The following is a 13,750-nucleotide window of genomic DNA, read 5'->3' as shown; positions in this document are numbered from 1 at the left end:
TATCAAGCTGACAAGTCCTTTACATGAGGGACAGCTGGCAGCTAAGCATCCAATCTATGAATGGGTTATGAAACACAGATGTTTTTCTATTTACTTTTACAAAATGATTTTAATAATAACATTGTTTGATTTTCAAGGAGCGTAATGGGGTAACGGATGGATTTATTTGAGCAGCTTTATTACCTCTTTTATTTCTCACACTTCCCTATTCCCAAATGTGTACTATCTTTTATGAAATATGAAATTATTAATCTCTATTGATTGCCCTATTCAGTGTAATATCTTAAAGGGGCATTCCTGATAAATGAATGATTGCTGTTGGTGTAATCACTGGGACCTTTGGACTTGTGACGCAGTAAATGTTGTTTGTGGTCCAAACCCTTTTAGAGGAGATTACCTTTGTTTCAAACGTTTGCTGCTAAAAAACGTGTGCCTTCTTAAATGAGGACCTGTGGTCCCTTTGAGTAAAATGAGTCACAGTAACCAGTAGACAGTTTGGGTGAGGGGGCTGATCACGTACCTGTTTACAGAATGATGATTGTCCCCCCATTGTTGAGTTATAGGGTCTTGTAGTCCCCTCTGACTGATTCAGTGAATCTGTCAAATGGGCGGGATCTTATTTTCGTATGGGCTGTGCTCGGCTGTGTGGTGACTGTATGGGGAGGCATACATATTTAATGAAGGGGTGTGGCCACGTCCCTTTCATTAAATATGTACATTCCTGTACAGTCACTGCGCCGAACACAGCCCATACGAATGTAAAGTCCGGCCCATCTGACAAAGTCATTGAATCAGTTATGGGTGGGTAATCATTATGTTGTAAACAGGTATGTTATTATCCCCTAAGCTATCTATTGGTTACTGCTACACAAAGTCATTTATGTTTTTTTCCACCTTCAAGCAACTCTCTAAAGACCACTCTTGCTAAGTCATTTTTAAATATGCCCCCTCAAATTTAAATAAGCCCTTCTGTGCCCCCTTATGTATAAAAAATAATAATGCCTCCCTGTGTCCTCTCATATATAAATATGTCCCCTTATTAAAATAATTATGCCCCACATTATTTAATAATGGGGGGGGGGGTGCAGGGGCATTATAAGTTAGTGAGGGGCACAGTTAGGGCATTATTAGTGAGGATATTATCATTAATATATATTTTTTTTATGGTACACTAATGGATTATACTCTGCAGAGACGAGTGGCATTTGGAAGAAGTTGCCATGGCTGTCGGATGGAAAAGGAAAGGGAAGGAAAACAACACCGATCAGAGAAGACATGGCCTTTGAGTCACTTACATGGTGTATATATATCCTGTGTAGTTCTGATATCTACCTCTATATGGTCCGGTATGTAATCAGTTATTTGGTGTATAGATCCTGTGTCCAGCTGGTATCAAAATCTAGGGTATCTATATATCCTGCATAGTACTGGTATCCACTGCTATATGGATGTTATATTTTTAGGGGGAGAATACGTATGAGGGGTCTATCCAGGCCTATGTTTTATTTTTGGGGTGGGAGCAGTCAGGACACGCTTTGGGGCTGGTGCTGACAGAAGGAGCTGCAGTGGCATTTAAATCTACATTAAAGTATTTTAGCTATGCTTCGTAATAAACTATGAAAAATGTGTGTAAATCTTCAACACCGCCGCAAACGTCTTGCATTTAGTGTCTTTCTGGGAGGTGACACCACCCCTAGCTACGCCACTGCACAGATTTCACCACTTTCAGAGTTTACGTATGTGGGTTTTGCTGCAAATTTGCATTGGGTCTTGTGGCAGAACATTTTCACCGCATGTGGACTTAGCCTTAGGCTACACTCACATGTGCTGTAGGCAGACTGGATGAAAAACATGCCACAAAAACTTTTTTGGTTGGTGGTTTAAAAAAAGCAATTCTAAGATGTCTTTAGAACATCTTTTATGTGAATTACACGTTTCAAATTACGATTTTAACACCATGTATTATTTTACACACATTTACAAGAAACTGATGGATTGCCTGGTGGGTGAATAGCTAGGAGGCCCAGGCATGTCTCTGCATTTTGTGGCAACAATACTGCAGTTTAGTGCAAATCACTGTGAATTCACATGTATTTTGTACATGTGAATTTACCACAAGTTATGCAAAACAACACATTTTATGTAGATCCCAACAAAACTGTGAAGAGCCCATCAGCAGCTACACCTGCTTCCTAGTGAGGTTATCGAAGGTCCTCCATAGAGAAGGAAGAGAAGGCTTCTGTGGTGCAAGGTAATGATGTAATGGGCATAGGGGTCTGTGAGTATAGAGGGCATAAAGACCGACCTAGGTGAATGGGAGGGCATATGCAACAGTGAGGGAGAAACCATGAGAAGCAGTCTATGTGAGCTGGGCCCAGGACTAGGAGTATTTGTAAGGGAGGGGGCCATGGGCATCAGTCTACACAAGAGAAGAGGCCATGTAGAGCCATGGGGAGCAGCCTCTGTCAAGAGGGCCATAAGCAGCATTTTGGGGGAAAATATGAATGGCAGTCTACAGGAGAGAGGCCTTCTGGCATGTGTGACAACCTGATGGCCAACTACAAGAAACATATCACCTCTCTGTTTGCCAACAAGGGTAATTTTCTGTCTCTCACTGTTCAAATAAATCTACCAAAAAAAGGCGATCTAGCATTCAGTACAATTATTAGATTTAGTCTCCAATCATAAAATCAGCAGTTCACACTTCAGTGTACATGAAAAAACAGCATTCTGGACGTGTTCTGAGCGGAGCACCCGTTCTAGATCACAGATGTTTTGTTTTCATTTTTGTCCTTGATATTTAATACAATTTATTTTGAATCATTTTTGTTTAACCCCTTAAGGACTGAGCCCTTTTTCACCTTAAGGACTCAGCCATTTTTTGCAATTCTGACCACTGTCACTTTAAACATTTATAACTCTGGAATGCTTTTAGTTATCAATCTGATTCCGAGATTGTTTTTTCGTGACATATTCTACTTTAACTTAGTGGTAACATTTTGTGGTAACTTGCATCCTTTCTTGGTGAAAAATCCCAAAATTTGATGAAAAATTTGAAAATTTTGCATTTTTCTAACTTTGAAGCTCTCTGCTTGTAAGGAAAATGGATATTCAAAATATTTTTTTTTTTATTCACATATACAATATGTCTACTTTATGTTTGCATCATAAAATTGACAAGTGTTTACTTTTGGAAGACACCAGAGGGCTTCAAGTTCCGCAGCAATTTTCCAATTTTTCACAAAATTTTGAAACTCGCTTTTTTTCAGGGACCAGTTCAGGTTTGAAGTGGATTTGAAGGGCCTTCATATTAGAAATACCCCATAAATGACCCCATTATAAAAACTGCACCCCCCAAAGTATTCAAAATGACATTCAGTCAGCATTTTAACCCTTTAGGTGTTTCACAGGAATAGCAGCAAAGTGAAGGAGAAAATTCACAATCTTCATTTTTTACACTCGCATGTTTTTGTAGACCCAATTTTTGAATTTTTGCAAGGGGTAAAAAGGAGAAAATTTTTACTTGTATTTGAAACCCAATTTCTCTCGAGTAAGCACATACCTCATATGTCTATGTTAATTGTTCGGCGGGCGCAGTAGAGGGCTCAGAAGGGAAGGAGCGACAAATGGTTTTTGGGGGGCATGTCACATTTAGGAAGCCCCTATGGTGCCAGAACAGCAAAAAAAAACACATGGCATACCATTTTGGAAACTAGACCCCTCGGGGAACATAACAAGGGGTAAAGTAAACCTTAATACCCCACAGGTGATTCACAACTTTTGCATACGTAAAAAAAAAAAAAAAATTCCCTAAAATGCTTGGTTTACCAAAAAATTTACATTTTTACAAAGGATTAAAGCAGAAAATACCCCCCAAAATTTGAAGCCAAATTTTTCCCGATTCAGAAAACACCCCATATGGGGGTGAAAAGTGCTCTGCTGGCGCACTACAGGTCTCAGAAGAGAAGGAGTCACATTTGGCTTTTTTGAAGGAAATTTTGCTCTGGGGGCATGCCGCATTTAGGAAGCCCCTATGGTGCCAGGACAGCAAAAAACCCCACATGGCATACCATTTTGGAAACTAGACCCCTTGGGGAATGTAACAAGGTGTAAAGTGAACCTTAATACCCCACAGGTGTTTCACGACTTTTGCATATGTAAAAAAAATATTATTTTTTTTACCTAAAATGCCTTTTCTCCCAAAAATTTTACATTTTTAAAAAGGGTAAAAGCAGAAAATACCCCCCAAAATTTGTAACACAATTTCTCCCGAGTACGGCGATACCCCATATGTGACCCTAAACTGTTGCCTTGAAATACGACAGGGCTCCAAAGTGAGAGCGCCATGCGCATTTGAGGCCTAAATTAGGGACTTGCATAGGGGAGGATATAGGGGTATTCTACGCTAGTGATTCCCAAACAGGGTGCCTCCAGCTGTTGTAAAACTCCCAGCATGCCTGGACAGTCAGTGGCTATCTGGCAATACTGGGAGTAGTTGTTTTGCAACAGCTGGAGGCTCCGTTTTGGAAACAGTGGCGTACCAGACGTTTTTCATTTTTATTGGGGAGGGGGGCTGTGTAGGGGTATGTGTATTTGTAGTGATTTTTACTTTTTATTTTATTGTGTGTTAGTGTAGTGTAGTGTTTTTAGGGTACAGTCACATGGGCGGGGGTTCACAGTAGTTTCACGCTGGCAGTTTGAGCCGCAGCTCAAACTTGCAGCCGGATACTTACTGTAATCCTCCGCCCATGTGAGTGTACCCTGTACGTTCACATTGGGGGGGGGGGGGGGGGAACGTCCAGCTGTTGCAAAACTACAACTCCCAGAATGTACGGTCTATCAGTGCATGCTGGGAGTTGTAGTTTTGCAACCGCTGGAGGCTCCGTTTTGGAAACAGTGGCGTACCAGATGTTTTTCATTTTTATTGGGGAGGGGAAGGGGGGTTGTATAGGGGTATGTGTATACGTAGTGTTTTTTACTTTTTATTGTGTGTTAGTGTAGTGTTTTTAGGGTACAGTCGCACGGGCGGGGGTTCACAGTAGTTTCTCGCTGGCAGTTTGAGCTGCGACAGAAAATTTGCCGCAGCTCAAACTTGCAGCCGGATACTTGCTGTAATCCTCCGCCCATGTGAGTGTACCCTGTACGTTCACATTGGGGGGGGGGGGGGGGGAACATCCAGCTGTTGCAAAACTACAACTCCCAGCATGTACGGTCTATCAGTGGATGCTGGGAGTTGTAGTTTTGCAACAGCTGGAGGCACACTGGTTGTGAAACACAGAGTTTGGTAACAAACTCAGTGTTTTGCAACCAGTGTGCCTTCAGCTGTTGCAAAAGCTACAACCCCCCGCATGTACGGACAGCGGAAGAGCATGCTGGGTCTTGTAGTTATGCAACAGCTGGAGGCATACTACTTTGGCTGGGGATGCTGGGGACTGTAGTTATGCAACAGCTGGAGACACACTGGTTTGCTACATAACTCAGTGTGCCTTCAGCTGTTGTAAAACTACAACTCCCAGCAGTCACCGACAGCCAACGGGCATGCTGGGAGTTGTAGTTATGCAACCAGCAGATGCACTACTACAACTCCCAGCATGCACTTTAGCTGTTGGTGCAAGCTGGGAGTTGTAGTTACACAACAGCTGAAGGTACACTTTTCCATAGAAAAAATGTGCCTCCAGCTGTTGCAAAACTACAAGTCCCAGCATGCCCATAAGGGCATGCTGGGAGTTGTGGTGGTCTGTCTCCTGCTGTTGCATAACTACAGCTCCCAGCATGCCCTTTTTGCATGCTGGGAGCTGTTGCTAAGCAGCAGCAGGAGGCTGTCACTCACCTCCAACGATCCTCGCCGCACAGGTCAGTCCCTCGTCGTCTCCGCCGCGGCCGTCGCTCCTGGGGCCCCAGCACCCGGGGTGCACGTCCCGCACCCGCTCACGTCCTCCGGAAGAGGGGCGGAGCGGGTGGCGGGAGTGACACCCGCAGCAGACGCCCTGATTGGTCGGCCGACGAATCAGGGCGATCGTGAGGTGGCACCAGTGCAGGCTCTGGCTGTTCGGGGCCGTCGGAGACGGCCCCGAACAGCCTGTAATTCCGGGTCACCGGGTCACTGGAGACCCGATTGACCCGGAATCTGCCGCAGATCGCTGGACTGAATTGTCCAGTGATCTGCGGCCATCGCCCACATGGGGGGGCATAATGACCCCCCTGGGCGATATGCCCCGATGCCTGCTGAACGATTTCAGCAGGCATCGTGCACCGGCTCCCCTCCGGCTAGCGGCGGGGGGCCGGGATTTGACAAGACGTACTCAAACGTTCTGAGTCCTTAAGGACTCGGAAAAGGGGACGTTTGAGTACGTCCTGCGTCCTTAAGGGGTTAATTATTACTTCTATAGGTAGTATTTTTTGGAGTATAAGAATATGTCTATAGAAAAGCAGCTGAGTGCACACGTTGTACAAGAAAAGGGGCATAATTCCAACGGACATTACAATAATGAGCATCTTCATTATTTTCAGCGTAAATAAGAAATAATGGCAAGAATAAAAGACTGTAAAATCATCGCAAAACAATCGTAAAAAGGTGAAAAAATGGCTGCAGTTTCTACAACTTTGCTTTTTTAGAACAGTCATTGCTTTTATTGCTACAAAGACAACCAAAAATACACACCGAGATTTATCAAAATCTGTCCAGAGGAAAAGTTGCTGAGTTGCCCATAGCAACCAATCAGATTGCTTCTTTCATTTTACAGAGGCCTTGTTAAAAAGGAAAGAAGCAATCTGATTGGTTGCTATGGGCAACTCAGCAACTTTTCTTCTGGACAAATGTTGATAAATCTCTGTGTGTATTTGACCATAGCCTAAGAATGCAACAGATTTATCAAACAGTACAATACACTTATATAACGCTGGTATATTGTTAGACTGTATACTGTTAGTATACACTCTATTAGAACAAGACACATTTAGTAAATCTGGGCCACTGTATTACAATGAATAAATGTAAAATATATAATATAAAATAGAATTGGTAACACTCACCAAAGAGACGTTGATGAAAAAGAAACTTTCCGGCAATCAACCCAACTATGATGGCGATAAGCCAGAGAAGGACTTTTAAAAAGTTCCAAGCTCCTCCTGGGTATTTAGTCATGATGAATGAAAAGCAGTTTCCAACCACAATGACATTGGCTTCTGTTTGGCTATGAGACACAGGATCCTCGGCAAATATTAAGAAATTGAAAAATGTCACTAAGTAAGCAATAACTATCCGAGACCACGGATGCTGGAAATAATAGCGGAAGTCTTTAGCCATTCTTTAAATCTTCTGTATAGCCCTATAATGTAAAAACAATTCCTTTTTTTAGTGCACTTAATCTCACATGATGCCAGAACACACATTAATGGGTATACTCGGCTTGCTATGTGTCCTGATTGAGAAGCAGTGACGCATTGCTTATTCTGTCTTCACTACAGGCACCAGAAATAGATCGTAGTCTCTTCAAGAAGGAATTAGCTGTTCCTATCAATTTAATGTCACTCTCAACATTGTGAACACAAATATAGCAGGACATGACACATACAAAAACTTCATAGCACATTTTCACAATTTTAAAAATGTTGCTAAGAGTAAAATGATGTTTCTGAAAATATTGTTAATTCTTTAATAAAAAAAAATAAAAAAAAATAATCAGTTTCTATAGAACTAAGGAGAAAGGTAGGTAGTCTGTGTAAGAAGGTAGCTGGGTAAGTAATGGTTTTATTTTTGCCAATGTGCTATCACATAAAACAAAGACTTTAATATTATAGCTCACTAAGATCCCAAAGGATGAAACTTACAAAAGCAACATATATCATGTTATAAATGGAATATAAAAATTATAGGAGTTATATAAGAGATTTCTCCCACCCCAAAGTGTTAAAATGCTAATAGCCATAATAAATCACACATTATACTATACATACAGCTTAGAAGTGGACAGATGTGTATTGCTGCCTCAACACATCCAACATGTCCAATAAAAACAGGCATTACCTGGCAGACAGACAATATCAGACTGACATTCTTCAATCCAGCTCCATACTACTTTTTGGGCACACACCTGATAAACACTTTTTCCTTACACATATTTTTTTTGTCTCATAAAGGCATATGTCCCTATGCTTTATATGTTTCTTAATATCCATATAACCCATTAAAGGGGTATTCCATGAAAAAAAAAATATTTTATATATCAACTGTCTCCAGAAAGTTAAACAGATTTGTAAATTACTTCTATTAAAAAATCTTAATCCTTCTAATAATTATCAGCTTCTGAAGTTGAGTTGTTCTTTTCTGTCTGGCAAGAGTGCTCTCTGCTGACATCTCTGCTTGTCTTGGAAACTGCACAGAGTAGAAGAGGTTTGCTATGGGGATTTGCTTCTACCCTGGACACTTCCCGAGACACGTGTCATCAGAGAGCACTTAGACAGAAAAGAACAACTCAACTTCAGCAGCTCATAAGTACTGAAAGGATTAAGATTTTTTCATAGAAGTAATTTACAAATCTGTTTAACTTTCTGGAGCAAGTTGATATATATATAAAAAAAAGTTTTTTCTCCTGGATAACCCCTTTAACCCCTTAAGGACCAAGGGCATACAGGTATGCCCTTGGTCCTGCTCTCCTGATATAACGCGGGGTTACACAGTAACCCCGCGTCATATCACGACGGGCCCGGCGTCATAGTGAAGCCGGGACCCGCCTCAAATAGCACGCAGCGCCGATCGCGGCGCCGCGCGCTATTAACCCTTTAGCCGCGCGCTCAGAGCTGAGCCGCGCGGCTAAAAGTGAAAGTGAAAGTGGCCGGCTAGCTCAGTCGGGCTGTTCGGGATAGCCGCGGCTAATCGTGGCATCCCGAACAGCTGACAGGACAGCGGGAGGGCCCCTACCTGCCTCCTTACTGTCCGATCGCCGAATGACTGCTCAGTGCCTGAGATCCAGGCATGAGCAGTCCTGCGACAGAATCGTTGATCACTGGTTTCTTATGAGAAGCCAGTGATCAATGATGAAGATCAGTGTGTGCAGTGTTATAGGTCCCTATGGGAGCTATAACACTGCAAAAAAAAAGTGGGAAAAAAAAGTGAATAAATATCATTTAACTCCTCCCCTATTAAAAGTTTGAATCACCCCCCTTTTCCAATAAAAAAAAAAACACAGTGTAAATAAAAATAAACATATATGGTATCACCGCGTGCGGAAATGTCCGATTTATAAAAATATATCATTAATTTAACCGCTCGGTCAATGGCGTGCGCGCAAAAAAATTTCAAAGTCCAAAATAGTGCATTTTTGGTCACTTTTTATATAATTTAAAAATGAATAAAAAGCGCACAATAAGTCCTATCAATGCAAAAATGGTACCGTTAAAAAGTTCAGATCACGGCGCAAAAAATGAGCCCTCATACCGCCCCATACACGGAAAAATAAAAAAGTTATAGGGGTCAGAAGATGACAATTTTAAACGTATTAATTTTCCTGCATGTAGTTATGATTTTTTCCAGAAGTCCGAAAAAATCAAACCTATATAAGTAGGGTATCATTTAAATTGTATAGACCTACAGAATAAAGATAAGGTGTCATTTTTACCGAAAAATGTACTACGTAGAAACGGAAGCCCCCAAAAGTTACAAAACGGCATTTTTTTTTTTCAATTTTGTCGCACAATGATTTTTTTTCCATTTCACCGTAGATTTTTGGGCAAAATGACTGACGTCATTAAAAAGTAGAATTGGTGGCGCAAAAAATAAGCCATCATATGGATTTTTAGGTGCAAAATTGAAAGAGTTATGATTTTTTAAAGGCAAGGAGCAAAAAACAAAAATGCAAAAACGGAAAAAACCCCAGTCCTTAAGGGGTTAAAGAGGGTTTTCCCATCTTACTAAGTTATGCCCTGTCCACAGAAAAAAAAACAACAAGCAGATCGGTGGGGACCTTCGCAAATCCAGAGAATGAACACATAATGGTGCCAGGAGTGAATGGTGCTGACAAAGCCTGCATTGCCACCTCTCCATTTATTGTCTATGAGGTCATCAAACATTTCCAAGCACTGAACTATCTATGGAATACAGTTGGCTATTGGCTTTCATCGTATACAAATGTAATGCTTCCCTGATTTGTGTTATTTCATTATTCATAATGTAGCCGCCTGTGTTATTCTAATAAGTAGAAATCAACCAAAATATAAAATAAATAAAGCCTGGGTATTGAAGAAATTGTCTGTGACTAGTAATAAAGGTTACATGTGGTCACATGTGTATTAGGGCGCTTTGCGGTACCGGAAACTGATGTGAAGGATGGAAGTCCACGCCAGTTACCTGCAATGGTAAGGGAGAGAACTGATGCACACCTGATAGATGTATAAATAGAGGCATGAGGCAATGATACACAACATCCCTGAGGAAGTCACATTGTGATGAAACGCGTGGGGCTCTGGCATCTCGTCTGGCACTTCTACAGTGATATTCTGTCTGTGGTTTGTTTTGGCTTATGTTTAGTTATATTCATCCTTATTTGCTTATGTACACTGTATTCTTATTGTGATGGTATGATTTTGATGATTATTTCTATGCCTATGTTTGTCCCAGTCAGAACTGTGTATACATAATTTGTGCCATTTAGACGGGTTGGTGAGGAGGGGGGGTTCATGGCCCTTCTCCCATGTTGTGGTTCTAGCTCATAGAGCTTTTTAATTGTTTTTAGCCTTTTTCTCTAATGTTATGATTATGAACTAATAAAGTATAGATTTTCATGAACTATTATTGGTGTGCGCTTTTTTGCAGTAATTACTGCTTTTTTGTAATAATAGTAATAAAGGTTGAGATTTTTTTTCTAGAAATTGCACCATTCTTGCGCCAAGGTTGAGATTTGCAGCTTTTATAGGGTTTCTGACCGGAATCTGTGTATTCCTTTGTTCTGATAATTGACCCCACCAGCACTGAGATATCACGCTTTTAATGGAAATAAACATTAGCCTTAAAAGCCTTTGGGGCATTCCCTTGGACCACAAAAGCACAGCAAAGTCAATCCCATCCACTTTTTTGTGCAGCTTACAAACTGCTACATCATCATTATTGACAGCCACTAGGCCACGTCACTTCCGACACAGCATGGGTGGAGCAACAGGACGGCCCATGAGAAGCATTGTTATCTTATTCCAGCAGCCTCAAAGCATGTTCTGCACTTGGTCAGCGCATTATTGATTATCATAAAGAAATGGAGTCACTTGTTACGAAATAAAACTAACATTTATTGGTATACATTAAAACTGCATGAAAAGCACAGAATAACAGGGAGAAGTTCCACTGGGTAAGAAAAACCAGCGTCACTCTCGCTAGTGTCTGTAAACATCACTGTAAACACTGCAAACATTCTTGCTTGTTCCCATAGCATGCCATTATCTGGGTTGATTGTGCCAGGCGCTTCTCCTCTTGACAGATTCCAAACCACACTCAGAGGATGTGTAAAAGCAGAACTCAAAATTTTATTTCAGCACCTAAAATGACATTTTTTATTCTGCTTTTGCACATCCACTGAGTGTGGTTTGGAATCTTTCAAGAGGAGAAGCGCCTGGCACATTCCTGTTTTACACGGAGGTGATCCGTTTATCTGCCACTGTTTGCTGAAGTGACCTTGAGCCACTCCAGAAGGACGCTGCGGCCACCTGACCTCTGACACCACTGCGAGTCTACAAGTCCACCACAGTGTTGTGCCCGCAGCACAACTTTTTCTGGTAGGCACCTTAAGGGGGCATCTGCTTTCGCTTAATCCTCTGCACTAGGAGCGCACCCGTTTTTCTCTTTTTCTCTATAAAATATCTGTGTTGAATCCCTCATACCCCCTCAAAGTGCAATGCAACCAATGGAGAACATATACCGTATTTTTCGCCATATAAGACGTTTCGGCACATAAGACGCACCTAATTTTATAGGATAAAAATCTACAAAATAAAGATTCTGAACCAAATACAATGTAAAGTATAGGACAGTGATCTTCAACCTGCGGACCTTCAGATGTTGCAAAACTACAACTCCCAGCATGCCCGGACAGCAATTGGCTGTCCGGGCATGCTGGGAGTTGTAGTTTTGCAACATCTTGAGGTCCGCAGGTTGAAGACCACTGGTATAGGAGGTAGTACTCACGTGTCCCTGCCGCTCCGGACCCGTCACCCACCGCTCGTCACCGCTGCCCTGGATGTCGCCCTCCATCGCTGTCACCGTGTCCCTGGGGTGTCCCCGTCGCTCTGGAACGTCTCTGTTGCCGGGTATTTTCGGTCGCCGCCATCATGTCGCTACGCATGCCACTCCTATTGGATGACGGGACGGTGTGCGCGACGACGTGATGACGACGAAGGAGAGCGCCGGCCATGCAGGGGATCCCGGCACGGAGCAGACACCGAGGAGGCAGGTAAGGTCCCTCCCGGTGTCCTGTAAGCTGTTTGGGACGCCGCGATTTCACCACGGCGGTCCCGAACAGCCTGACTGAACAGCCGGGTTAGTGTTATTTTCGCTTCAGACGCGGCGGTCAGCTTTGATCGCCGCGTCTGAAGGGTTAATACAGGGCATCACCGCGATCGGTGATGTCCTGCATTAGCCGTGGGTCCCGGCCGTTGATGGCCGCAGGGACCGCTGAGATAGGACAGATATTTGCCGTATAAGGCGCACCAACTTCCCTCCCTTCCCCCACACTGTTTTGGGGAAGAAAAAGTGCGTCTTATACGGCAAAAAATACGGTACATACCAATGGGAATGAAAACAACAATGGAGTACACAGCCAGAGTGACGCACGTTTTGGGATGTCCTTCGTCCTGGGTTAAAAATTTAAAATAGATTTCAAAAAATGGTATCTGATTATTTTATCATAATAAAGGGTCATTATTGGTTGTATTGTAGAAGTGTTAAACACACCATAGACCTCTAGTGTTAGGATAAATGTGGGTGTTTGTAGAGCCTAATGCATAATCAAGACTAGAAGTTATCTAGTTCCACATTGCTATAACAATATACATAAGCTTTATGTCATGTGACTAAGGGTTCGCATTTTCATTCTCTTTTCTTCAAATTTGTAAAAGAACACCATTTGCATTGCTGAATTTGCACTGTTATAAAAAATAATAAGTAGTTTTAAAACAAAACAAAGAGCAACTGTGAAGTTATGCTGAATGAACAATATATGAACTAGACATTAATAAGGAGGCATTTTCGGGTAAATCTCTACTTACCTTCTCGGTTACCAGTAATTGTTTCCACAACAGACACTAAAGTGGAAGGACTTGACCCAAACAACAACAAAAGGTATTTCACAATAACGTAAAATGACTCAATGTGACTTGGGGATACAACTTGCTAGACTTGTTTCACAGCCTACACCTGCATAGTCTGAGCACAACAGTCTAAACCAGTGGTTCTCAATAGAGATGAGCGAACTTACAGTAAATTCGATTCGTCACGAACTTCTCGGCTCGGCAGTTGATGACTTATCCTGCGTAAATTAGTTCAGCTTTCAGGTGCTCCGGTGGGCTGGAAAAGGTGGATACATTCCTAGGAAAGAGTCTCCTAGGACTGTATCCACCTTTTCCAGCCCACAGGAGCAGCTGAAAACTGAACTAATTTATGCAGGATAAGACATCAACTGCCGAACCGAGAAGTTCGTGACGAATCGAATTTACTGTAAGTTCGCTCATCTCTAGTTCTCAACCTTTGTTCCCTGAGAACCCCTTGACA

At 42.2% G+C, this 13,750-nt stretch overlaps 2 protein-coding genes across 7 annotated transcripts in view; one reads left to right on the top strand and one right to left on the bottom strand.

Moving 5' to 3' along the window:
- Positions 1–13,750, bottom strand: part of TMEM117 (transmembrane protein 117) — a 283,837-nt gene that overhangs the window by 244,614 nt on the left and 25,473 nt on the right. For 5 of the 6 annotated variants that reach the window (XM_056573968.1, XM_056573967.1, XM_056573972.1 and 2 more), the window contains exon 2: positions 7,033–7,328. In XM_056573968.1, coding sequence (XP_056429943.1) covers positions 7,033–7,306 — 274 coding nt within the window. In that variant the 5' untranslated portion in view covers positions 7,307–7,328. Of the gene's footprint in view, positions 1–7,032; positions 7,329–13,750 lie in introns of those variants that run through there. The other variant, XM_056573969.1, reaches the window with a different exon arrangement.
- TWF1 (twinfilin actin binding protein 1) overlaps positions 6,808–13,750 on the top strand; it is a 100,608-nt gene continuing 93,665 nt past the window's right edge. The window contains exon 1 of the mRNA XM_056573973.1: positions 6,808–6,832. Coding sequence (XP_056429948.1) covers positions 6,817–6,832 — 16 coding nt within the window. The 5' untranslated portion in view covers positions 6,808–6,816. The remainder of the gene's footprint in view (positions 6,833–13,750) is intronic.

The sequence above is a fragment of the Hyla sarda genome, chromosome 4, assembly GCF_029499605.1.
Source record: "Hyla sarda isolate aHylSar1 chromosome 4, aHylSar1.hap1, whole genome shotgun sequence".
In the NCBI taxonomy this organism is placed as follows: domain Eukaryota; kingdom Metazoa; phylum Chordata; class Amphibia; order Anura; family Hylidae; genus Hyla; species Hyla sarda.
Note: the sequence above shows the minus strand (reverse complement) of the source record. Positions and strands in the feature narration are given on the sequence as shown.